At 41.6% G+C, this 25964-nt stretch overlaps 1 protein-coding gene across 1 annotated transcript; it reads right to left on the reverse strand.

The window, feature by feature from the left end:
* Positions 1–3202: 3202 nt before the first annotated feature.
* Positions 3203–25248, reverse strand: LOC144781436 (uncharacterized). Its single transcript, XM_078660289.1, has 3 exons — positions 18554–25248; positions 13432–13524; positions 3203–3255 (listed from the first exon to the last, which is right to left on the reverse strand). Exon 1 carries the CDS (start codon positions 25217–25219, stop codon positions 18581–18583), a length of 6639 nt encoding a protein of 2212 aa, XP_078516415.1. The 5' UTR covers positions 25220–25248; the 3' UTR covers positions 3203–3255; positions 13432–13524; positions 18554–18580.
* Between the last annotated feature and the right edge of the window lie 716 nt (positions 25249–25964).

Below are 25964 nucleotides of genomic sequence, written 5' to 3' on the forward strand. Positions count from 1 at the left end.
ATAACCCCACTCACAATTTTTCCTTTCAATTTAAAGATCATAAAATCTCAATTTTTTAGACAACCATAATTAGAAATAAATATAGTTTGTGTTGTGATATTATCTAAAAGACAATTAAGAATCAAATCTTGGCATTTTCTTTTCCACTGCCTTCATAAACTTCACAAGACTACAGTTCAACTGAGGATCATGGGGTGCGAAGCAGGCAAGAACTGCCTGTCTTCGTGAGTGTATTACTCGTTGGTTAAAATGGAATTTTAGCAGATGCTTTCGTTCTTCCAACAGTTTGTCACAGGAATACAACAAATGTGGCATGTCCTTAGGCCCCATACCACATAAACAACAGAGGGAGCCCGCTTTGTCCTTTAACCAGTGTGGGAAATGCCGGATACAGGGTAACAGGCCCAACCTATACTTAAAAAATTCCTTTTTGGTAGTTTTTGAATAGCCCAAATCGAGGTAACTCTGCGGTGCCTGTGTGGAAAACGAGTTCAGGATCATCCAGCCGTGTAACCTTTTCACAGGGGATGCCTTGTCTTCAACCCATGAGAGGTGTTTAATTGTTTTCCTAACCAGTTTTTTAAGAGTTATATGACTTGTGGGGTATCCCAAAGCTGATATAAGCCAAGGTTCGCCAGGCTCCTTTTGAGATACTTAGCGGCTGGTGAGGCTGGGTGTTGTTCCCCTTCCATCCATAGATAATCATTTAAGGTTCCCTGTGTGGTTTTTCGCATTTTGTCCCAAGCAGTTATGTATGCCCCCTGTCTTGCCAGGAGCTGTTTCTGGACGCCAAACTCTAGCCTAATTTGAGCCGGTGAGGTTTGTTTGGGCAAGTTAACAATAATCCTATACACAGCTGTGACTGTATTGTCCAACATCTTGGCATCTCTGCCTCTCTGTACTTCGCTCCCGTAAGTTATTGTTGGCAGCAGTCTAGCTCGTATTATTTGTGCCAGAGGGAGGAGAGACAGGCCTGTGAGTTTACTGTTTAGTGCTTTTAAAGCAATTGCTGAGGCAAGGCCTTTACCTCTAATATTGGATTTCTGAACAGTAAACTGGCCGCTGTTGTTGATTTTTACTCCTAACCTGGTTGCAGGAGTAAAATTGGTGAATCGTATCGGAACCAGTGCTCTGCCTCCAGAGATTGAAGCATAGGACAGCGTATCGCCACCGCTTGATGAGATCAATGCATCCCCTCAACTGTGTGGCAGAATCCGTCTGATCACTCGACGCCTCTCTACTCTAGCACTCACTATTGGAACTGAAGCATCGCCTTCAGTGCTTGGAGAAGATTGACCATCTCATTGCTTGCGACCAGGAAAGGTACTTTGTTCATCGAGGCTTGCGTGGGTCCTGTAGCCGGGCTGCGCTTCCATGAGGTCGTGTCAAGATATCAAAAATGCGTGCTTATCTGAGAGTCTGCACTGTTTAATATGCAGAAGCAATATGAACCCAGCTCCTCATACCCTACTTTACTCTCTGTGTTTTGATAATCACACAAGATAGATCGGGTAGGGGCCAGGGAGGAGGGCCTGGTTGTGTGGACGTCCATGATGCCCTTGCGCAACTGTCAACCTTAAAAAGAAGGAAAATAGACACACCATGTTACCCTCTGGACTCTCCTGCTCTTCTCTAGCTATACCACCTAGTGATTACACCCACCCTGCCTACCTGCGAACAATTACTGAAGTCGTGACGTCCGGATGTCGTGATTCATTACATAAGTAATCCTCCGCAGTTGTACCAGCAGTCATGTATCCAGTGTGGTCTGCTAGACAGTGGGGGTCAGTGAGTTGGAGTGTGTGACATGAGACCTACAACACAAATGGCACGTTAAAACACTTATTTTCCTTAACATTAGCTTAATTAACATAAGTATTCGACCCTCACTGTTGTGATTCTAGACCATTTGTCCCCAGGATGAATCACACGTTTACACACAAAGTTCTACAAAGTCTATCTCTTGTTAGTCCTTTGTTAGTAGCAAAAGGTAAGTAGTCCTTTGTTTAGTAGCACAAGGTGAGTAGGAGGAAAAGGTAAGTAGGTGCGTACATTAGAAGTATGTATGCCTCAGTCTAACAAGTTAGGGGAATGCAGGTATGCAGGATCTACCCTGTTGCAGCACAAGTTGAGTTCAAACTAGAACGTTGTCCCAACCAGTTGTCCCAACCAGTAGGAGTAAGTCTGGGAGCGTACTTGCTTTGGGTACCCTAATTATGGTGAGGCTTGATTTAAGTCACCTTGGACGTACTTACAGTTCTCCTTGTTTGCTGCTTGTTAGGTCGAGCATTCAAGACCTCTTGAATGTACTTTGAATTATACTTATATGTGTATGTACTTTGTGGGCTCTGGAGATCAGCCCTATGACTTGTCTGCTTCTGCTAAGGGACTTTGTTTCTGTTCAACTGCCTCTATTTAACTGTATTGATAGAAAATGACCAGTAGAGGTCAGTAAAATACCAGAATTGATTTGTGCTTAGGGACTTTCTTTTTATTATTTTTCTGGCAACTGCCTGTATTTAACTTTTTTGATGGAAAACTACCAGCATAGGTCAGTAAAATACTAGAATCACTTTAGCATTCTCTAGATTCCAGTCCATAGAAATTGTCTTCCACAAGCACCCATAGACAGTATATTTTTTTCAAATCTTGTATTTTCAGTGATATGACCACCAAAGGCCCTGATTTTATATTAAAAACAGAGCTTTGGACTATACCATTTCTCGCTAAAAGGTAATATTTCTCTTCATGAGTTCCCATACCTGGCTGTCACATAGTTTGGTGTTTACTTTCCCTCCATGTTAAAGAACAGTAGATGTTTCAGCACCCAGGCTAATGTGTTACATATCTAAATACATATAAAGTCCCAAAGGCGAGACCGATTACGTTGCAAATTCTTGTTTTTCAGGTGGCTGAGCAACAAAAGAAGGAAGTGACACTACGGAAGTTCAGGAGGCTGAGCGGCATCACTGACACAAAGCACGTTGGTATCTGTGCTGAAAGGGCTGAGACGATACGAACTGCAATCGCCGAAAGAGAACCGCCGCAAAGAGACCCAGGTGAGTTGTGGCATCACTGGAGCTTGAACTTGGCAGCACAGAATCAGACCCGATGCTGATGGGAACATCTCTTGAGGCAAAGCATATTCCAGAAGGCGGGCGTGGCCTTAAGTATCTGCGCCATGCCTGATGTGGCAGTCTTTGTACGTCATCCGGCCTTCCGTGAGGTCTCGGTGTTACGGCACTCGGCATTTTGCTGAAGGAGGAGATGGAACTTAGATACTCGTTGGCAATATAAGCACTAATACAGTGTTGATAATAGAAGCATTACTACATAAGGCCCAATAACAGTTGGCAATGTAGAAGCATTAATACATAATGTACAATAAACACAGGGCACAAAGATGCTCGGAGGCAATGTGTGAGCAAGAGCATAATGAAACATGAACACCAACATATGTACATGGTAGTGATGGTGGACTGGTCAAGGGCGGGTTTTCATGTTCCTAAGACCCTTCAGAGTCTAGCCTGGAGGGAACCATGACATCACTTCCCGAACTCTGACTTTACCCCAGTCCAGCGTGACCTAAAGTAACCTTTTAAGCTCTAATTGCTTTACTGCATATATTCTTTTAAAATTCAGTAGCTCAACTTCTATGCATTGGATGTTTGTCGTTTCAGTTATAATATAATAACCTATTTTTATAAACTTGTGTGGGTCTTTTTGTGGTGTATTCATTGTGTTACTTTGTGTCTGTGTGTTGCACAAATACTTTACACATTGCCTCTTTAGATAAGCCGGACTCCTCTGTGTCAAGCTGCCAGAGGGTGAGCACAGGTTCTCTTTTAGCGTGTAGCTAGCTTACCCTGACTAGGATAGTGGCTTCTGCTTGGAGAGGATGCCTACCTTTGCCAACCAGAAACCCAAATTCTGAGTGACTGCAGCCAGTTGTTGGATCAGTTTGCCTCACACGTCTCCCTTTCCCCAGGACTTACTACATGATACTGGGAACAGCATGCGAGTGAAAGGTAAAATCTATAGCATAAAGGAGGAAGTCTCCAAAATGCCGAAGTTAGGGGTTATTGAGCCCTCAAACTTTGCTTGGTCCAGCCCAGTGGTGTCAGCCCCCAAGGCCGCTGCTCCAGGCACCACCCCCAGAACTTTAGTTCTGCATGCATTACTGGAGGTTCAATGCAGTCGCAAAGACTGTAGCACACCCCATCCCTGAGCTGATGAGCTCATGGATCTGTAGTGTAGTTCCTATATTCCCAATAGGCTCTGCGTATTGGAATAATATATCCTGTAGGTTAGACGTAGGACTGAGGTTGACTAGGTCTCTACCGAATATATTAAACTTAATTGTGAGTGCCACCTAGCTCAGAGGTCACTAGAAACTTTCTCGAATTCACAAGAAGCATTAGTTTCTGACAACCGCATAAACATGACAACTTTGTTTCCCAAGAATAAGAAATCAATCTCTAGAGTCGCGGAAACAATAGACAGCTATTTTACTCAGTCAATCGTGCATGCTACGTTTCACCAGAGGTGCTGAGAAATAGAGAGACGGGCATTTTCAATAAAAAGTATTTATTGAACAGTCTTCTTTCTCAAGCATAAGAAATGTACTGCTACAATCGTAATACTGGTTATAAAGTACAATGCATATAATACAAAAAGTATTATAAAGTAGTACTGTAAAAGCATGGTATGGTTTCTAAGCCATATAAAATAACATATAATACATAAAATACATACAGTGATGAAGAATGACTAAAAGTACTCAACTGGTGCTTCTAAAATACGCCTACCCCGGTGTACCTAACCTAAGTCTAGTACAAGGGAAGAAGTAAGTGAGGTGTAGCTTAAGTTTTAGTATTCTTTGCCTAGAATCTATTCCAAGAATTCTCTAAGTGTCTAATCAGCTCCGTACCTTGGTTTTAGAATGAAGGAGGTCTTGTATGTCTCTCTCAGGACTCGATTTCCCAGAAACCCGCAAGGGTAGACTGGAAACACTGGAGCTGGATTTCTCGGCAAGAGAAAAGACAGCGTCTCTCAGTGCGTCAGCTGGAGGGTCGGCTTCCTTCGGCACTTGCTGCTGCTGGGCGCCTTGGGCAAGTAGATAGTCGAACTGCTCCCAAACCACTGTGTGTTTGTCTGGGCAAATGTAGGCATATTTATACCTTGAAGGTGCCGAGTTTGACGTAGGATTGGACATAATAACGTCATCAAAGACTCAGTTCTTTGAAAACTCCATGATTTCCTAGATAAATTCAGGCAAGGGGAAGTCCCTAGCTGCTGAAGGCGGGGTTTTCTAAGAAATCGTTGTTGATTCTCGGAACTTAGTGGAAGGAGCCATGCCGTATTTGGGCTGCATAGGCTCAGTCTAAATATGGTAATGATTTCTATGCCTATATAAGGATGGGGTAATTTATACCTATATATGGGCATGAATCGGGAAAATTACACTAGGGCCCTAGATTCCTACACAACAGATCGGTTGGGAGCTGCCAAGTTCCTCATCACGTTTGATTTAATGTCTGGGCGCTTGCAGATTACCTTAACCAAGGGGGCAAAAGAGAGGTTTGTGTTCTCTACCATAGAAGGGCACTTCCAGTTCTGGGTAATGCCCTTTGGGTTAAAGAACGCCCCTGGCACCTGCCAGAGGTTGGTCAACCAGGTCCTGGCTGGATGGGAGAACTACAGGACTGCCTATCTAGATGACATTGCAGTCTTCAGTTCTGAGGTACCACCTCAGCAAGGTGCTTCAGGCTCTGCACAGGGTAGACCTGACCTTCAAGGCTAGTAAGTGCCAGACAGGGCAGGGATCAGTGGTCTATTTGGGACACGAAGTAGGATGAGGCAAGGTTCAGCCCCTGCAGGTCAAGATTCAGACCATTTTGGCTTGGAGACCCCACAAGACCCAAACAGAAGTAAGAACCTAGGCCTCAATGGTTATTACAGGAGATTTGTCAAGGGGTATGGCACCATTGTTGCACCCTTGACAGAGCTCACTTCTAAGAAGCAGCCCAGAAAGGTGAATTGGATGGAGGTGTGTCAGAATGCTTTTGACACTCTGAAGGAGGCCATGTAAACAGCACCCATGCTCACGGCCACTGACTTCTCTAAGGAATTCATTGTACAGACACATCAGATCATGGCATGGGGGTCATGCTCTCACAGCTCAATAAAGAGGATCTGGATCAACCTGTAGCCTTTATCAGTAGGAGGTTCCTTCCCTGGGAACAGAGGTGCAGTGCGATAAAAAATGCATGACAGTGGAAACTGTCCTGGGATAGACCACACCAAAGCTGATGGTCTCCCCAGGTTTTTCTGCCTTAGTGAAGAGAACTCCCAAGGGGTTTGGTAGTTTTCCCCACTTTCAACTGGGGGGCACACATGTGAGCACGGGCATCCTTGGCGTGGTTTTCCCCCTAACTTTTTCCCTTCAATCCTCCGGTTGCTGACTTCATATTTGTGTTTTTTAAGAATATGTACGCTTTCCTACTGCTAACCACTGCTAAAGTGATTGTGCCCTCTCCTTAAAACATGGTAGAATTGGCTTATACCCAATGAAAATATTATAGTTACTGATACGTCTGTAGTATAGTGGCACTATCTGTGCCCAGGACCTGTAAAATAAATGCTACTAGTGGGTCTGCAGCACTGGTTGTGCCCCCCACTTAAGTAGCACCTTAAACACGAATCCTGCGTGATTTGTACCCTGTGTGTGCAATTTTAAACTGCCATGTTGACCTGGCAAAAGCAACCTTTTCCAGGCTCAAACCTTACTTTTTAATACATGTAAATCATCCTAGAGTTGGCAGTGGACAGCTGAGCAGGCAGGGTGCAGTGTATTTAAAAAGTGGCACATGTACTTTTTAGTTTTACGTTCCTGGTAGTGAACAACTCTTCCACAAGGCCTACCTCTCCCATAGGATAACATTGGAGTTACCTCATTACATTAAATAAGTGATAACTTTCAATTGGGAGCTGTTAGACGTATAGAGTTTGATGTCTAACGAATGTAATCAAAAGCCCGCTTTAATGGTACAGTCTGATTTTTTGTCACAATTCTGACAGTTTTGCTTTTAGAAAGTTGGCATTTTCTTGTCCTAGCCATTTGCTGCAAGCAGCCTGTTCCCGGGTCACATTTTCATGTAGCTCCTACAAATCTATATAGGATCTGCGAGTTTAGTCAACATAAACCAAGGGATTGGTGTCCAAACTGATTCCAGTCACCCCCAAAGTCTATGTTAGTCTGTAGACCAGCTAGCTCACAGTGCCACTATGAGCCCCTCTTACCAAGGAGCAAATAGTTTCTGGCAACTATCGAACATGACAACCCTGACTTTTCAGGGATCGTGGAAACAGTACAGTACTTGTCACTCAGTCATTCATGCTTACTTGGTCTCAGAGAGGTTCAAAGAATAAACTGTGGGAATGTTTTCAATAAGTATTTATTAAACCAGTGCCATTCTAGTATAAAATACGTGTGCTGCAACAACCATGAAACAGAAACAGATATATATGATTATGAGTACTAGTAGAGTAAATAATATCTGCAGGCATATTGATACATAACAGTAAAAATATTCCTATGCAAACCCTAACTAGAAGTACCTAGGTGTATCTAGCATGAACATAGGTGCATAGCCAAGAATCCCCTTAGGATGGAGCCAACCCCATTACCTGATGTGGGAGAGCGAAGGACTATCTTAGTCTCCAGATGGACACCCCCAAGGGATGTCAGACCACTGCGTGCTGGAGTGTCTACGTGCAGGGACCTCAGTGTCTTGCGTCATTGTGTCAGCATGGAAGTCTTTCTCCTCTGGTTTGCCCAGCGAAGATGTAGTGCTTATATACCCAAAAGGTACCCTCAGGGGTTCTACCTAAAAGTATACTATGAACTTGTCGGGCAAGGATGACGGCAGAGGTGACCCTTATACAGAGTTATTATGCAGAAGATGGTAATCTTGCTGTGATACTGAGAATCCTCATGCATAATACATGATGCTAGTTTTCGGAGAAAACAATAGGACAGTCATGTAGCACCTTACTAGGTAAAAGGTCAGCGCAAAACCCGTTATATAGATCAATAGCAGGACAGATGCAGGTAAAAGGTTGTGTAACTACCTAGGCTTATATAGGGGTACATTGGGGTTCATAACAACATGACTAGGTGTAGCTACCAGTTGGTCATTGTGTATTGCTCCTAGACAGTGAGACAAAGGGAAGTAGGATGGGCCATTCTGACTTAACGTAATTTCCAAATGGGAGTTGGTAACCAGTACATGTATGGTGTCTTTGGAATTGACATGAAAATTCCTATCTTATGGTGTATTCAGATTTGTTTTACAATTCTGAAACTGACAATTTTTGAAAGTTGCCGTTTATCCTGCCTTAGCCATTTAGTGTGTGCAGTCGGTCTCCCTGTATCTGGGTCACATGACTGGGTGCAGTTGGGCTTTATTTATTCCTCCTAGACAGTCACACAAATAGAGAGCTTAGGTGTGCCTGGCTAGCCCATCATTATAAGGATGGAAGGGCGGAGCTTGGCACAGACCTACTTACATTTGAATAGGTAGTGTCCTGCCTCCACACAAAGGGTTGCATATCCCCTGTAGTTAGACTGGAGCCAGAGTAGGGAAGGCAGGATGCCTGGGTCACATGACTGGGTGCAGTTGGGCTTTATTTATTCCTCCTAGACAGTCACACAAATAGAGAGATTAGGTGTGCCTGGCTAGCCCATCATTATAAGGATGGAAGGGCGGAGCTTGGCACAGACCTACTTACATTTGAATAGGTGTTGTCCTGCCTCCACACAAAGGGTTGCATATCCCCTGTAGTTAGACTGGAGCCAGAGTAGGGAAGGCAGGATGCCTGTGGACTTCAAAGGAAAACCTCTAGAAGCTTCTCCCCACTTCAAAGGAAGGGCCAGGTATAAATATGGGACCACAGACACCAACTCTTCAGAACACTTCTGGATGTGTGGATACTCCACCTGGAAGATCTGCTGTGCTGCTGAGAAGACTTCCATTCTGCTGGACAGCTGCTCCGAAGGACTGCTGCCCTGCAGTGCTGACCTGCTGCCTGTTACCCTCCTGCTTGGATGATAAGGAATGTACCTGGCTCTTTTGAACCCAGGACCACCTGAATGACTCCAAGGGCTAGTTGTCTGGCTTCCTGGCTTGAGTCTCAGGAAGAGATGGATCCAATCACCTTGAACCTAGCACCTGGACTCTGCCATCTGTCCCTGACAAGCGGTGCCACCCCAGTATTGAACCCTTGGTAGTGGGCCCAAGGTGCTCTGCCAGCCTCTGTAGATCCAGCGGAACTGGTCCATCTCCTCTGCTGCACAGCACAACCGCAAGCAGAACTTTTTTATCGCTCTTAACGCATGGATCTTTCCCACATCGCTCCCTTCCGCCTCCTCAGAACCGCCACTGCTCGACGTATCCTCATCACAGGTCCCACATCCCACATTAATGGCAGCCTCGATGCTGCTGCTGTACTCCGCATTGCAGCCTTGCAGCTTCTTGGAACTGACACATCCCCTCAACTGTGCAACATATCCCAATGCCGAACTTTGCATCGCAATACCTTCTCAACGGGATCCTCCACAACAATGCCGGCCCTCACACTGCAGCCTTGCCTCATCTCAGAACCCACGGATCGCTTCGGCTGTGAGATACATTTTTGATGCTGTATGAAAGTACAATCAGTGGTTACCCCCACTTTTTGCTTGATATGATAATGTTTATGACTAGTCTGACTGGGATCCTGCTAATCAGGACCCCAGTCTATCGGCTTTCTCCCTAAATTGTTGTGTTCAGTACTTAGGTACATCCCAGATTGGATACTGGGTACCCTTATCAGTCCCTAGGATATGGTACTAAGGTACCCAGGGCGTAGGTACCCCAGAGGTCTCCCATGGGCTGAAGCATGTATTATCCACCCATGAGAGACCATTCAAAATGGACAACAGGCTTGTCATTGTAGCCTGTGTAAGTTGGTGCTTGCACCACTTACTAAATATATAGGTATCCTATATCTAAGGGTCACTGCACTTAGAAACTATGGGTCACCCCTATAGCTGGCCTTTGCAATCCTGAAGGCAGGGTGCTAGGTTCTATGTGAGAGGGTGCCCCTGCATGAGCAGGACACCCCTACAGCCTAAGGAGTCTGTTCTCCCGGGTTTTCAGAGAAGCAATCATATACTTACTATACAGTTGGACACAGTGTAATTACGCAGTGGCCATCTCCAAACTGGCTGCAACTAATCTTATCATGTTTGGTATTAAACATGTTGGAATCATACACCCACACCATAAACAGTATGGGAGGTATGATTCCAAGCACTGAAGAACGCTCCGTTAGGCTCTAAGTGTTCCTGGCATCAACCATCTAGATGTGGACAGCACAAAGTGGTTGCTGCCGACCAGTTCAGGATGTACATTGGTTTTTTTCTGTGTGCTCAGAAAAAAGGCCTGGATAGGCATGTCTGTAGCATGAGAAGCTGTTAAAATGCCACTGCATCCTAGGTGTGATGATGAAAATTAAAGCAACACATGAAATTCCTTTTGGTGTACTTGAGAATTATTTTCGATACAAACATGGATGAACAGCCGATATTTTGCAAATTGTAAAGCTAGCTGTGCTCGGGACTCGAGTGAAATCTCGCTCCCTCTTACGCATTCATAACGTGCGGGATCAGGGTGGATCTCGCTGTCCAGGCTGCACGCTAAATCAAATGTCTCATGACTCCATTGCCTCCGGCCTGTGGGTCCATTTGAAGGTCACACATCTTTCCTTTGGGCTCCCCTGATTGCTCGGGGCCTGCCTTGACTCCCTTGCTTTTGGTGAGTCCCTTGGACCTTGCTGGTCCAGACTTTGCTCCTGCTTCACTTCCTTTGTTGGTTGCATTTGCCAAGGCTTGATGGTACTCCCGCCAGACACCGACCCCCTCAGCACTCGACATCCTTCGTAGGACATCTCGTGCAGGGCTCCTGGTCCTCCTCAGCATCGCCTGGTCCTCACAGCTTCGAAGTCAAGGTCCTCGTCCCCATCCTGTAACAGCTGACATCAGAGGGCATTCATCTTCCTAGTGTGCCGGTCACTCCTGAGTGACGTAAACTCTGTCCCCTCTGCTTACAGGTACCTCTCATCGAGAATACACCCTCGGATTCCACCGGAAACTTCTTCTGTCCTCCACAGCTGCACTTTACCGAAGTCCTCCATTGGGTTCGACGGCGGTTTCTGACACCACTTCACACGTATACACCCGGCTTCCATGGTGTAGGTAACATGGGTACTAGGATATCTACAAGTGGGGTGGCTCTCCAACCTTCTATCTTCCACAGGGTTTCTTCAGGGTCCACTGGGAAGGGTCATCTTTCTTTAAAATTGCAAATGCGACTTACACGTTGAATTGTACGGAGAACGCTCTTGTGTTCCAACATTGCACACGACCTCCGTGGGGCTCCTAGATACTCACCATGGGTGGTTCCTTGGATCCCCAACACTTCTACGTCCTCTGGGGATATTCTTGACTCGAGTCATGGTTTGCATACCACTATTTCAGTATATGGTTTGGTCACCCCCTGGGGACCAGTGTGTATTCTGTGCTTCTTATGTGTTTCTATTGCAAAGTTTTGTGTGCATTGTGGATATCTCTGTGTAGGAGATATCTGTATGAGTTAGTGAGTGCCTTATAATAAATACATATTTTTATAAATACATTGTGTTTTTTATTCACTTCATCTATACCTATGAGATTACGTTCTGGTGAAACAAGCTGCTTTACACTTGGTGCAGGGTGCCCCCTTATATAATTGTGCATCATATACCAAGCCAGCCTCTCACACTGAATCTCAGGCTGGGCTGTGGTTCTATGTCGCTGGCTTGTTTCTCAATGACGGGTTGGTCACCTTATAGAGATTTTTACTAAAACTGCTCCAATCTTCTAGATCTTCTTCCAGAAGGTCCTTTTTGGGTTCCAAAGTGTCCTCAACACGCATCTAAGGTTCCAGGAGCTCTGAGTTTCTCTTTGGGATGTTGGGACTGTGTCTCCCAAAATGCACCTGGCAAAATCCTTTAAAGTCCAGCTGAAGGTAGTCAGCTGGTTTCTTCTTGATGGAGATGATGCGGGTGGTGCTCTTTTAACCTGTTGCTTTCAGGGAGTCCACTCCTTAAGTATGCAGTGGGTTAAGTCATTCGGAATGCAATCTTCTTGGTGCAGGCCAGGGTTCCAGCAGGGCAGTCCTTCTTCTTGTAGTTTTAGGCAGCGATCTGAGTTGCTGGGCAGCTCACCCATGTGTATCCAGTGTTCTTGGGTGACATGAAGGGGGCACCCCTGACCAATAGGGGGCAGGGGGCCACCCTCAGGCATGATTACTTCCTCTTAAGTGTGGCATATTCTTGTCCCAGAAAGCACTATTCCTTTAAAATGCCAAATGGAGAAACTCTCTCCTGGAGGTTAAGATCTGGCTAAGCAAACCCAATGGCACGGCTACGTTTCCCTAAGGCTTCCCTTTTATCCCCTCTGCTAATTCAATTACTTGGGCTCCTGTCTGGCTCATCCCCTTCCACCAGATGTAATTTGTCTCTATGTTGGCCACTTCACACCTCATCAGAGCAGTTTGGCTCAGACTGCCAAAGGCTGTCCAATCAGGAGTGGCTGCTGGAAGGCTGGATTTTAGTTCACCAGAAAAGAAAGTTCTATAACTTCTTTTCTGTGATAGTTATAATAAATGTAACCGTGGCAAGTTATAAAAAATCTAACCATGGCAAGTCATTTTTCACTACTGCAAGGCCTACCTCTCACATAGGATAACATTGGTTTACCTTATTACATTTAATAAGTGATAACTTTCAATTGGGAGCAGTTCGACATGTTGAGTTTGGTGTCTAACAAATTAAAATCCCCCTTTAATGGTACCTTCAGATTTCTAGTCACAATTCTGAACATGCCACATTTAGAAAGTTGTCCTAGCGGTCACATTCAAATGCAACCAATTTAACAGACTTAAGGCCATAAGTTCAATTGATATAGGCGTGGAGCATTTATTTGCTACTTCATTCTATTCACTATGCATTTGCTACTTCATTCTATGCACTTCACATATAATCAAAGGTCAGGTAAGTGCAGATACGTTTTAGTCAAGAACAAATTATACATATTAAGGCAACAATTAAAACAAAAACATACAGATTTTCTGATGAAGTAATGTGACATAACAAACAATACATGAAGAGTGATACATAACAACAATTAACGAAACATTAGATCACCAGTCTTAGTTCACAAAAGGAACAGCTACTTTACCATCCACATTGTGTAACCAATTTAAGAAGCTGCTACCCACGGGGAAAACAAACATTAGACCCAGTAATGAGACCATTCAAAACACATTTCTACTGGGGGAAACTTACTTAAATGCGAGAGTCCCCGTGCTGTGTAATGCAAACGTGTTTCGATTCCCAAGGAGGTTTGCGGGACTCTCTTCAGGGCATGGAATGGTTTATCTAAGGAACAAAGGGGGGGCATGAATTATAAACGAGGAGAGACTCTAAACTTCCCAATTACTCAAAAAAGAGGGACATTTTCTCAAAAGTACCTGTTTGAATAGAGAACAAAATTTGCACGTTACAGGCAAGAAGAGGCAAGTTAAAATGTAGATGGCATGATCTAGAATGAAAATAGATTCACCATCAGTCATGTACATGGTTTGGGGAATGTTCATATTTTGTAATGAAGGAACAAAAAAAGGCACTTACTTGCGCCAGTCGGGCTGTGCTTTTACTAAAGATATCAGAATGCTTGCTGCCAGTTAATTTGAAGCCAATTTGGGCTCTTTATTTAACGAGGCTACCTGGGTCCCTCTTTGTTCCTACAGCTGGCGCTTTGTGCTTTTTAGCATCATTTTCACATAAACTTTAAACTTGCATATCCCCGGTTCTACTTATTGAAATTTTGTTGTTTTGGTCTTGAATTGTTTATTGCATTTTACTCTATCTTTTTAAGTTGGTGGGACATTTTCTTGTGTTGTGTTTCACTGTATTACTGTTCGAAGTGCTGCATATACACTTTACAGATTGCCTCCAAGTTAAGCCTGACTGCTTTTGTGCCAAGCTAACAGAGGTTAAGCACAAGTTAATTTGGGATTTGCTTGTGACTTCACCCTGTCAAGGATTGTGGTTGATACTTGAGTGGGCTTCACCCTCCTCAACCAATAACCCAAATTCTTACACATGGACATAGCACACAATGCACCTATAGGTGCAAGCATTTATACTGCTGAACGGAGAGCGATGTTGCTTCCGTGTGATGGATTGCTTTACTGCTCTGAAAAAATTCCAAGCAGGAAATGATACCTTCTGTCAAAAATACTGCATTAACAAGCATTCCTATTCAAGGAACGTAGAAACCTCTTGCATGCAAAGCATCAAACATGCAAAGTTTTTATTATTTGCATGTATAGCTGTAATTGTTATAAAGATAGCTATAATATTGTTTCCTCTGCCGTTGTATTCATTTAGAATGTAACATTACCTTGCTGAATGCAATTAGTGTAAACAAAATTGTAAGGCGATATAAAAGTGAACAGTTTTGGACCATAATTTCAGCACGCTAGACACATCTTCTTGCACCAAATACTCACAACTAATTGCGAAGCTGGAAATATATTCTGGTAGTAGTTGGAAAAGGTGGCCTTCCCTTAGATGAACAATTTCTTGTCTTGGGTGCCTTCCTTGAGCTGCTTTAAGTCTTGCCTCCGTCCCCCTAAACCCGCACTCTCCGAAAGACAGATCCCTGACTCAACCAATGAGAGTGGAAGATGAATGGCATGTGTACGCACATTTAACACATAAAGCAGGTTTCAAGCCCAGATCTTAGAGGACTAAGGGTAGCTACTGGGCCATATATTCCCCTTCCCCCTTGAGTTACTCCCACCCTTTTGTGAACCTTATCTTTGCAGAGGAACATTTTAATTTTTAGAATGAAGCACCTAGCAGAGCACACATTTTGGCCGCATTGCTTCACAGGTGCTTCTGTGCAGGGCCGGACTGGCTGTAGCGGGCACCGGGCATTTTTTCTGTGGGCCGAAAGGGTGGGGGCAGTTTTGCATCTGTGCTGCAATATCAGCCTCCTGTAACAAAACTGGTAGCAATGCTAAAGCGGAAGAAGTGCTGCTAATTGCTAGCAGCCCCCCCCCCCCCCCCAAACTTGTCCGGTTGAATTACCAGTGTGGCCCTGCTTCTGTGTGCAACATAATGTCTTTGTTTTCCTGAATATAATTTTCTGTTGTATAATAATGAAAAGGAAGCAATATCTTGAAATATTTTACTGTTTATTTTCTATACAGAGTATACTCATTTGATATTACATGTCGAGTGTTAAAATAAAATTATGAAAGCAAAGCACATCATAGATTTTAACATTTGGCAATGCTGAGAGAAGTAGCCCTCTCCCAAATGCTAACAATTATTTACAAGTTTTATAACGGAAAAATTGTAAAACATAATTATGACCTCATTTTCCCAGGAACATCTGCATAGTTATTATATTCACACGTAAAAGCGATATCAAGTTGTCTCATGTCAGGTGTGAGTATTTCAGCCATTTATAAGTTTTGCCTTTCTGGTACTTTTTTAAATGCTGGACCACAAGCAAGTTCCAGATTTCAGAGAAAAACACTGAAGAACACACGAGCAGGAATGCCTGGCATTGGACAACTTAAAGAAAAAAATACAAAAATAATTGTTCCATTTAGATGCGTAAAATTCACATTATTGCATATATGTGCTTTCTATACAGCTTAGTCAGCAACTAGAATCATATAAATTCCCATTTATCAACAGGGTACATATATGTGCATTTTCTATAACGGGTTGTCCTTAAAAAACATAAAGGTTTGACCACAGCCTAGCTTGTGCAAAAATAGAAAAATAATTACATTGCAAGCAATACTAAGTTTTGTGGGTTCCCTTAATAGTCTCAGGTGGTAGTGTGGGTTTCCATGTCTTTGGTTACTGTATTTACAAAAAGGTATGATTCAGAGTACTGTAGTGAAAGCTTGGATTTTGACCTGAGTGCCACTTATGGCATCCATACCAGAAAATGTAAATTATTACTACCAGTCAGTCCCTAAAATCACAGCAGAGCATGGATTTTAGGCAGAATGGCCAGGCGATTCACTTTGCGTTTTTAATGATGCAGTTGCTGATCTACACTCCACTTGTTATATCCACCACACCAAACCTTGCTATGCACGACTCTCTTGTATGAGCCCTGGATTCTGGAATGAGTTCACATTCCAGTGGCTCTGATGAAGCAACTGGGAGGCTACCTTCTTGCCTGAACAGTTTCACACACACTCCCAAGTCCATGTGTAATAAGGTGAAGAGTTCCAAGGCATTGCTTGATTCAGCAACATATTTGGCAGACGAATCAACATCCAGGTGCTTACGTGAATTTTCTGTTTGGGTTACAGACGAGTCATAGAGCCAAAATGGAAAGCGCTAGGAACTTTTAGACCTCTACTGTAGTGCGAGCTTCCCCACACTGCCCACCAGTATGCACTGCATGTTGTCTGGGGGGCTAGAAGGTACATAAGTCCCTAGGCTAATTCATTCTGTGGCCTCTCGGATGAGACTTTTGACTGATATTCCAATTACTTCCCATTTCCATGGTGCTATTTTCTCATGTGGTGACAATTGTGCACCAGCGCCTGGACTGAAACCGACACATGCCTTTCACATCAGCCAACCAGTAAGGCAATAGGCGGCAACCATATTTGGTCACTACCCATCCTGTTGGAATTTGAAGTATTTATCCAGATGTGAAAAGCTTTAGGATGCACAGCTGGCCAGTTCAGAAGAGAAAGTAGGCTAGCCACACTGCCTCAATCCCATGAAGAGTGAGGTACAGAGCATACCTGAGTGATATATTCCCACTGAAGTGCATGGTCATTGGCTGCATCCTTAAAAACAAGATAGTATATACACCTGACTGCTCTGACTGGAATCGTCTCCATTGCTGTGACCACCTGGACTGCAATAACTGTCCATCGCAGTGACTTCCTTAACTGGAATCATTGTCCATTGTCTGCTGGGACTGGAATTAGTGTCCATTCTTGGATGGACAAGTTGAAATCTGTGTTACCCTGATTGCAAGGGCCAAACTCACTCTACATTGACAGAATGGACAAAACATCAGTGGGTGGAGACGAGAGACATACATTAGGTGTGAAGAAATATCAGATCCATTTTTGTCTTTCAGGCCCCGGAGTGTTTCAAATAGATGGGGAAAACAGCAATTAGCATTATGCACAAAAAACATTTTTTTGGGGAAAGTTTCCAGATTTGAGATTGGACTATTTGAAATTGGTGGTATTGTGTTTCTTTTGTGTCCCAGCCTATGACTTTACCTACTCACAGTGTTAACAGAGGCTCATGTATGAGGCAGCCAACATAAATAGGAGCAATATCATTCAAACCCATTCCACTCAGCACATGGAGACAAAGCGATCTGAGGCAGGAGGGCTGAGCAGGCTAGTGTATTAATCTGATCATTGCATGTGGATATGTGCGATGGAGGGCTCTAAGAGACATCAAGTTTAGTTCTAACTGTGTTGTGTAGGGCTAGCAGGATTGAACGCTTAGAAGAATAAGCATGTTTTGGTCTACATTATACCATTCCCCCCATTCACACCCTCAGGACTGCCTTCACTTGCTAAATCAGGGATTCTTAGGGACAAGTCCACAGTGGAAATTACACAAAGAGTTCAGACATACATAGCAAAATATTAGTAATTGTGGACAGAGCTATTTCAACAAGGTTTTTCTAATGGCATCAAGCTCCACTTGCTGTACTCCAGCCTTGATGTCAATGACTGTTGACAAAGCCCTCAGAGGAAAACTGCTTCTTTGTTGAATGCTAACCAGCAAAAATAATATGCATACTTCACTGAGCCCATTGGCGAACAGGTACTTCTTGCTTTTTAAGAAATCGAAGAAAGAAAATGTTTTGTTCATAAATACAAACATAATTTTAAAATTTGCCAAACAACTCGATTTCTTAAAAATTTCATTAGCACCCTCGTCTCTTAGGCACTACACACTCTCTAAAACAGTTTTTAATATAGTGATCAGGCTTTTCAAAGCCATTAATGATACATTCTTATAGATATATCTATGTGTGATAGAAGGTGATTTATAATCAATTGCACCCAAATAAGTAAAGGGAAGTGCTCTATTCGCCTAAACCAGAGCAAGTTTGTAAAGCAGAGGATCGACAAATGGATGTCCTGGAAAGAAAGTGTTCATTCCAATTCAAAAGTAGTATATTAATATTCATCTACATTCCTATGATTTACACTTCTTTCACCAACAATTTAATTGTGACATTGATTAAATATGTACTTCATATGGTTGTGTTTAGCATTCTTTTTATCAATGTGTTAACAATGAACATGTATCGTATTCTATAGACATAGTATACTTTCACTCTCAAAGTGTTTTTTCATCCATTTTGTAACGCTGCAGATTTTACCTGCGTATTACTCGGTCATTTGTTCTCTTAATCCTTATCAGCAGATTTGTCTTCTTTCCATAATGAGGAGAAACCTATTTTTGGGAATCTAAACCACCCTGGGAGTTTAGAAGGTTCAGTGTCTGATCCCCCCTGCCTTTCTGTTTTTTTGGGGGATGCGTCTTCGATCGTAGTGTTAGATTCTTGTTTCACATCATCCATAGACGTCGGAAAGACAATAGATGGAGATTGGAATTTAAATTTGAAGGGGGATTTATGACTTCCGCCTATGTTTCCCTTGGGCGCTTGCATTTCTTTTTTTTTGTCTGATAGTGTAGCCGCAACTTTGTTTTCAGGAAATTGATTCTCCAGTGTTTCACTAGGTTGCAAAGCAATATCCTCCAGTATTTGTTCCCTTGATGTCTTTATTTTAAAAGCAAATGTTTTTAATTTTGTAACATTCATATTAGATATATTATCATAAGGACTGTTTATATCAGCTGCACCTCCTAATTCATGACCTGCATCTTTTTCATTTTTCACATCTTCACTTTTACACAACATACTGTATTCTTTTCCAAAAGGAAAATTGAGAGTAACCTCTGGACTCGGTTCTTCTGAACTAATATTATCAGAAGAGGACAGTTTGATTTTTGTTATTTTCCTTCTGAACTTTGTTGCATTTATTTCAGTATCTGTCGGAGTCTCCATGAAAAACACATTTTCTGAAGATTGCAGTTCAAAGGTTGAGAATTTATGATCAATAGCAGCTGTCAATGTGTCTGAAATAACATGTTTTGCTTCCCTGCTTTCAATGTGACAATCAGCTTCATCAATGATGTTTTTAGTAGCTAAATTAGTTGACATTAATATACATTTATCAAATTTGATTAAATCTTCTGTATCTTTAGTGTCCGGTTCTTTTAAAGCATTTCCACACTGCTCTGCCAATGCTACATTTTTACACTCTAAAATAAACCCTTTCTTGTCTTCTTTTGATTTGATGATAGGTAAACAAGACAAATTAAGTTCCTCTTTCCATGTTTGCTTCTGATATTTAATAATTTCACCACTTGCAAAGACCGGAATATCTCTTTGTGATGTTAATGCTCCAGCCTGTTCAATTACTGTTCTAGAAGTATCATTGACACTTACTTCTTCAGTTGGCATAGATGAACTTTTCATTTCCAATCTTTCTTTTGAAAATAACTTTGCTGTCTTGTAGTTTTGATCAATAGGCCAGATGTTAGTCAATTTTATGTCAAAACTAGACATTTCAGCCTTTACTTCAATGTCTATACATTTCTCAGGAGTTGTCTCAATATCAGAAGAAGAGATTTGATCATCTATCTCTTTATTGACATTATCCTCAGATGAGGGTGAGAATTCATTTTGCTCTTTTGTGTTTTCTTTCAGCAATACTGCATCCTCCACTACGTGTGAAGAAGTTATTCCGAATGGCAGTAATTTAAATTTGTGAAGTTTGACCGAACCATCGAAATCTAGAATCTCAGTTTCTGTGGAGTATTTTGTAACCTCTCTGGGGAATTCTACATTCTTCGTCTTGGCGTCGACTTGTTGAAGAACTTCATTAGATATTTTGATGCCTATAGGAGTTGTTTTGATTTCATCATTTCGTGTTTCAATATGTGCCTTATTTAGTTCTTCCATTTTTAGAAATGTATTGTCAGTTTCCAACTTTAATATTTTGGTGAGTTCAGCCATTGTCTCTGAGGCATCATCAACAACAGTTTTTTCAATAAGCATCCCAAGACTTTCTGATTCTGCTTTTTCCTCTGGAATGCAGATTGCAGTTTCTGACTCCTGTTCACTGGGACTTATTTCAGTCAATTCTGCATCATGAAGAGAAATACCTTTCTCCGATTTGTCATTGATGGAAACCTCTGTTGGTGAAATATCACATAGATTATATTTGCTTCGGACACCAATTTCATTTGATGTATCATCAGCATGTATTTTTCCATCAGTCATTTGATCTTTTACTTCCATGTGCACACCTTTTAATAATAATATGCTTATCCTAGCAGTCTCTGACACATGGTCCTCAATAAGTGGGTCTTGTTGGGTGGTGCTGCTAATAGTGTCTACAGCTTCCTTAATAGTCAAAGAATCCTTTAAGGACAATTCAAATCTCACCGTCTTGGCATTTGAAGTATCTGGTTCTTTCAGAATTTCCTCAAGACTAACTTCATCAATCACAATTTTCTCTTCTGCATCCTTTTTACTATCCTTTGCATCAACTTCTTTCAGCTCTTCTATTTTTGACAATTCAACTTCTCCTTCCTTTGGCAAAGATATTGGTGCTTCTCGACTCCTTTCTTTTGTTACAACGTTTTCAACAGTTGAACTTTTCATTCTAATTCTTTTCTTTTTGCTTTTTTTTGCCTTCTCTTCAGTTTCTACATGTTTCTCCACAGGTGTTTCAGTATCTGGAGACAACATTTCAGTCTCTAGAACTATATTCACATTATCCTCAGGAGAAGGGGAGAATTCCTTTTGCCCTTCATTACTTTCCTCCAGAGATTCTGCATCCTCCAGTATTTGCGAAGAAGTGATTCTGAATGATGGTAATGTAAGTTTGTGAGGTCTCAATGAAAGGTCGTATTGTAGAATCTCAGATTCTCTGGAGGACTCTGTAACATCTCCTTGAGATTCTATATTTTTAATCAATGCATCAACTTGTTTAGGAACTTCCTTTGATATTTTAATGCCCATAGAAGTTGTTTCAATGTCATCATATGGTGTTTCAATGTGCGCTTTATCAAGTTCTTCTCTTTTTATAGATGGAATGACAGTTTCCATCGTTGATGTTTTGGTGAGTTCAGCCGCTGTCTCAGAGAAACCACCAACAGTTTTTGCTTCAGAAAGCTTCAGATGACATTCAGAGTCTGCGTTTTCCTTTGAAATGTAGTTGGCAGTTTCTTGCTCTTCTTTACTGGGCCTTATTTCAGTTAATTTTTCATCACAAAGAAAAATGTCTTTCTCCCATTTTTTCAAGTCATTGATGGAAACCTTGGTTGTTGAAAGATCACACACATCACCTTTGACGTGCACACTAATATCAGTTGATGTATCGCCAGCTGATAATATTCCACCCCTCATTTGATCTTCATCTTCTATCTGCACATCTTCTACTTTTACCAAACTTATCCTAGCATTCTCTGAGTTATGGTCCTTAATGGGTAGCTCATGTTGGACGGGACTGCTGGTAGTGTCTGCTATGGAGCTACAAACGACATCTTCTTTCATAGCCAAAGAATCTTCTAAGGGCAATTCAACTCTTTCAGTCTGGATGCTCAAAGTATCTTGTTCTTCTAAAATTTCCATTGCATTACCTTCTTTTATCAAAATGTGTGTTACTTTATCTTCCTTGCTTTCATTCAGAGCTTCTGCATCCTCCAGTATTTGCGAAGAAATTATTCTAAATGATGGTAGTTTAAATTTGTGTAGTTTCACTGAACCGTAAAATTCTAGAATCTCAGTTTCTCTGGAGTACTCGGTAATGCCTCCTGGAATATCTATATTTCCCAACTTGTCATCAGCTTGTTTAAGAACTTCCTCTGATATTTTGATGTCCATGGAAGTTGTTCTAATTTCATTATCAGGTGTTTTAATGTGAGCTTTTTCAAGGTCTACCATTTTTCGAGATGGAATGCCAGTTTCCATCTTTGATGTTGTGGTTAGTTTTGCCACTGTCTCAGACAAAGCGTCAACAGTTGTTGCTTCAGGAAATATCCCATGAAATGCTGAGTCTGTTTTTTCTTCTGGATTGGTGATTGCAGTTTCTAGCTCTTGTACACTGGACCTCAATACAGTTAATTCTGCATCGCTAAGAGAAATACCTTTCTCCCCGTTGTCCAAGTCATTGATGGAATCCTCGGTTGTCGAAAGATCACACACATCACCTTTGCCTGGCACACTACTATCAGTTGATATATCATCAGCTGCAATTTTTATGCCAGTCATTTGATCTTTATCTTCCAGCTGCACATCTTCTACTTTTATTGTGCTTATTATAGCATTCTCTGAGACATGCTCCTCAATAGGTGGCTCTTGTTCAGTAGCATTGCTGGTAGTGTCTGCTATAGATCCACTATCTACATCTTCTTTCATAGCCAAACAATCTTCTAAGGAGAATTCAACATTTATCGTCTGGAAGTGCACAGTATCTGGTACTTTCAGAGGTTCAGTTGCATTAACTTCTTCAATCAAATCGTTAATTCCTGCACCATTTACACTATCCTGTACATAATTTTCTTTCAGCTCTTCAGTTTTCGTCAGTTCAGCTTTTCCTTCCTTTGGCAAAGATATTGGTGCTTCTCGAATCCTTTCTTTTGTTACAACTTTTTCAATGGTTGACTTTTTCATTCTAAATGTTTTCTTTTTGTTCTTTTTTGCCTTCACTTCAGTTTCTACATGTTTCTCCAATGCTGTTTGGATATCTGGAGATGACATTTCAGTCTCTAGAACTTTTTTCACATTATCCTCAGGAGAAGGTGAGAATTCCTTAAGCTCTTCCTTGCTTTCATCAGAAGCTTCCGCATTGTCCAGTATTTCCAAAGAAGTTATTCCGAATGATGGTAATGTACGTTTGTGAGGTTTTAATGAAATGTCATATTCTAGATGCTCATAATCTCTGGAGGACTCTGTAACATCTTCTTGAGATTCTCTATTTTCCATTAATGCAGCAACTAGTTTAAGAACGTCCTTTGATTGTTCAATATCTGTGGCAGTTCTTTCAATCTCATCATATGCTGTTTCAATGTGTGCTTTCTCAAGTTCTTCCATTTTTCGAGATGAAATGCCAATTTCCATTTTTGAGGTTTTGGTTAGTTTAGCTGCTGTCTCAGATAAAGCATCAACAGTTGTTGCTTCAGTAAGCATGCCATGAAATTCTGAGTCTGTTTTTTCTTCTGGAATGGTGATTGCAGTTTCTAGCTCTTGTACACTGGACCTCAATACAGTTAATTCTGCATCACTAAGAGAAATACCCTTCTCCCCTTTGTCCAAGTCATTGATGGAATCCTCGGTTTTTGAAAGATCACGCACATCACCTTTGCCTGGCACACTACTATCAGTTGATATATCATCAAGTGCAATTTTTTCGCCAGTCATTTGATCTTTATCTTCTAGCTGCACATCTTCCTCTTTTATTGTGCTTATTATAGCATTCTCTGACACATGCTCCTCAGTAGGCTGCTCTTGTGGAGTGTCAGTGCTGGTAGTATCAGACATAGATCCACTATCTACATTTTCTTTCATAGCCAAAAAATCTTCTAAGGAGAATTCAACTTTTTCCGGCTGGACGTGCAAAGTATCTGGCAGTTTCAGAATTTTCGTTGCATTAACTTCTTCAATAAAAATATTTATTGCTGCATCATTTACACTATCCTGTACATCAACCTCTTTCAGCTCTTCAGTTTTTGCCAATTCAACTGTTCCTTCCTTTGGCAACGATATTGGTGCTTCTCGACTCCTTTCTTTTGTTACAACTTTTTCAATGATTGACCTTTTCATTTTAATTGTTTTCTTTTTGCTCTTTTTTGTCTCAAGTTCAGTTTCTACATGTTTCTCCAAAGATGTTTTCATATCTGGAGGTGACATTTCAGTCTCTGGAATTGTATTTACATTTTCCTCAGGAGAAGGTGAGAATTCCTTCTGCCATTCCTTACTTTCCTCCAGAGCTTCCGTATCCTCCAGTATTTGCGAAGAAGTTATTCTGACTGATGACAATGTAAGTTTGTGAGGTTTCAATGAAATGTCATATTCTAGAAGCTCAGATTCTATGGAGGACTCTGTAATATCTCGTTGAGATTCTATATTTTCCAACAATGCATTAACTTGTTTGCAAACTTCCTTTGATATTTTAAGGTCTATAGAAGAAGTTTCAATTTCATCATGTAGGGTTTCAATGTGCGTTTTGTCAAGTTCTTCTATTTTTAGAGATGGAATGACAGTTTCCATCTTTGATGTTTTGATTAGTTTAGCCGCTGTCTCAGATAAAGCATCAACAGTTGTTGCTTCAGTAAGCACCCCCTGAAATGCTGAGTCTGTTTTTTCCTCTGGAATGGTGATTGCAGTTTCTAGCTCTTGTACACTGGACCTCAAAACAGTTAATTCTGCATCACTAAGAAAAATACCTTTCTCCCCGTTGTCCAAGTCATTGATGGAATCCTCGGTTGTCGAAAGATCACGCACATCACCTTTGCCTGGCACACTACTATCAGTTGATATATCATCAAGTGCAATTTGTTCGCCAGTTATTTGATCTTTATCTTCTAGCTGCACATCTTCCTCTTTTATTGTGCTTATTATAGCATTCTCTGAGACATGCTCCTCAATAGGTGGCTCTTGTTCAGTGGCATTGCTGGTAGTGTCTGCTATAGATCCACTATCTACATCTTCTTTCATAGCCAAACAATCTTCTATGGAGAATTCAACTTTTATCGTCTGGAAGTGCACAGTATCTGGTACTTTCAGAGGTTCAGTTGCATAAACTTCTTCAATCAAATCGTTAATTCCTGCACCATTTACACTATCCTGTACATCATTTTCTTTCAGCTCTTCAGTTTTCGTCAGTTGAGCTTTTCCTTTCTTTGGCAAAGATATTGGTGCTTCTCGAATCCTTTCTTTTGTTACAACTTTTTCAATGGTTGACTTTTTCATTCTAACTATTTTCTTTTTGTTCTTTTTTGCCTTCACTTCAGTTCCTACATGTTTCTCCAATGCTGTTTCGATATCTGGAGATGACATTTCAGTCTCTAGAACTTTTTTCACATTATCCTCAGGAGAAGGTGAGAATTCCTTTAGCTCTTCCTTGCTTTCCTCAGGAGCTTCTGCATTGTCCACTATTTGCAAAGAAGTTATTCCGAATGATGGTAATGTACGTTTGTGAGGTTTTAATGAAATGTCATATTCTAGAAGCTCAGAATCTCTGGATGACTCTGTAACATCTTCTTGAGATTCTATATTTTCCATTAATGCATCAACTTGTTTAAGAACGTCCCCTTTGTCCAAGTCATTGATGGAATCCTCGGTTGTTGAAAGATCACACACATCACCTTTGCCTGGCACACTACTATCAGTTGATATATCATCAGCTGCAATTTTTCCGCCAGTCATTTGATCTTTATCTTCCAGCTGCACATCTTCCACTTTTATTGTGCTTATTATAGCATGCTCTGACACATGCACCTCAGTAGGTGGCTCTTGTTCAGTGGCATTGCTGGTAGTGTCTGCTATAGATCCACTATCTACATCTGCTTTCATAGCCAAACAATCTTCTAAGGAGAATTCAACTTTTATCGTCTGGAAGTGCACAGTATCTGGTACTTTCAGAAGTTCAGTCGCATTAACTTCTTCCATCAAATCGTTAATTCCGGCACCAGTTACGCTATCCTGTACATCATTT

This window comes from Lissotriton helveticus, chromosome 9 (assembly GCF_964261635.1).
Source record: "Lissotriton helveticus chromosome 9, aLisHel1.1, whole genome shotgun sequence".
Lineage (NCBI taxonomy): Eukaryota > Metazoa > Chordata > Amphibia > Caudata > Salamandridae > Lissotriton > Lissotriton helveticus.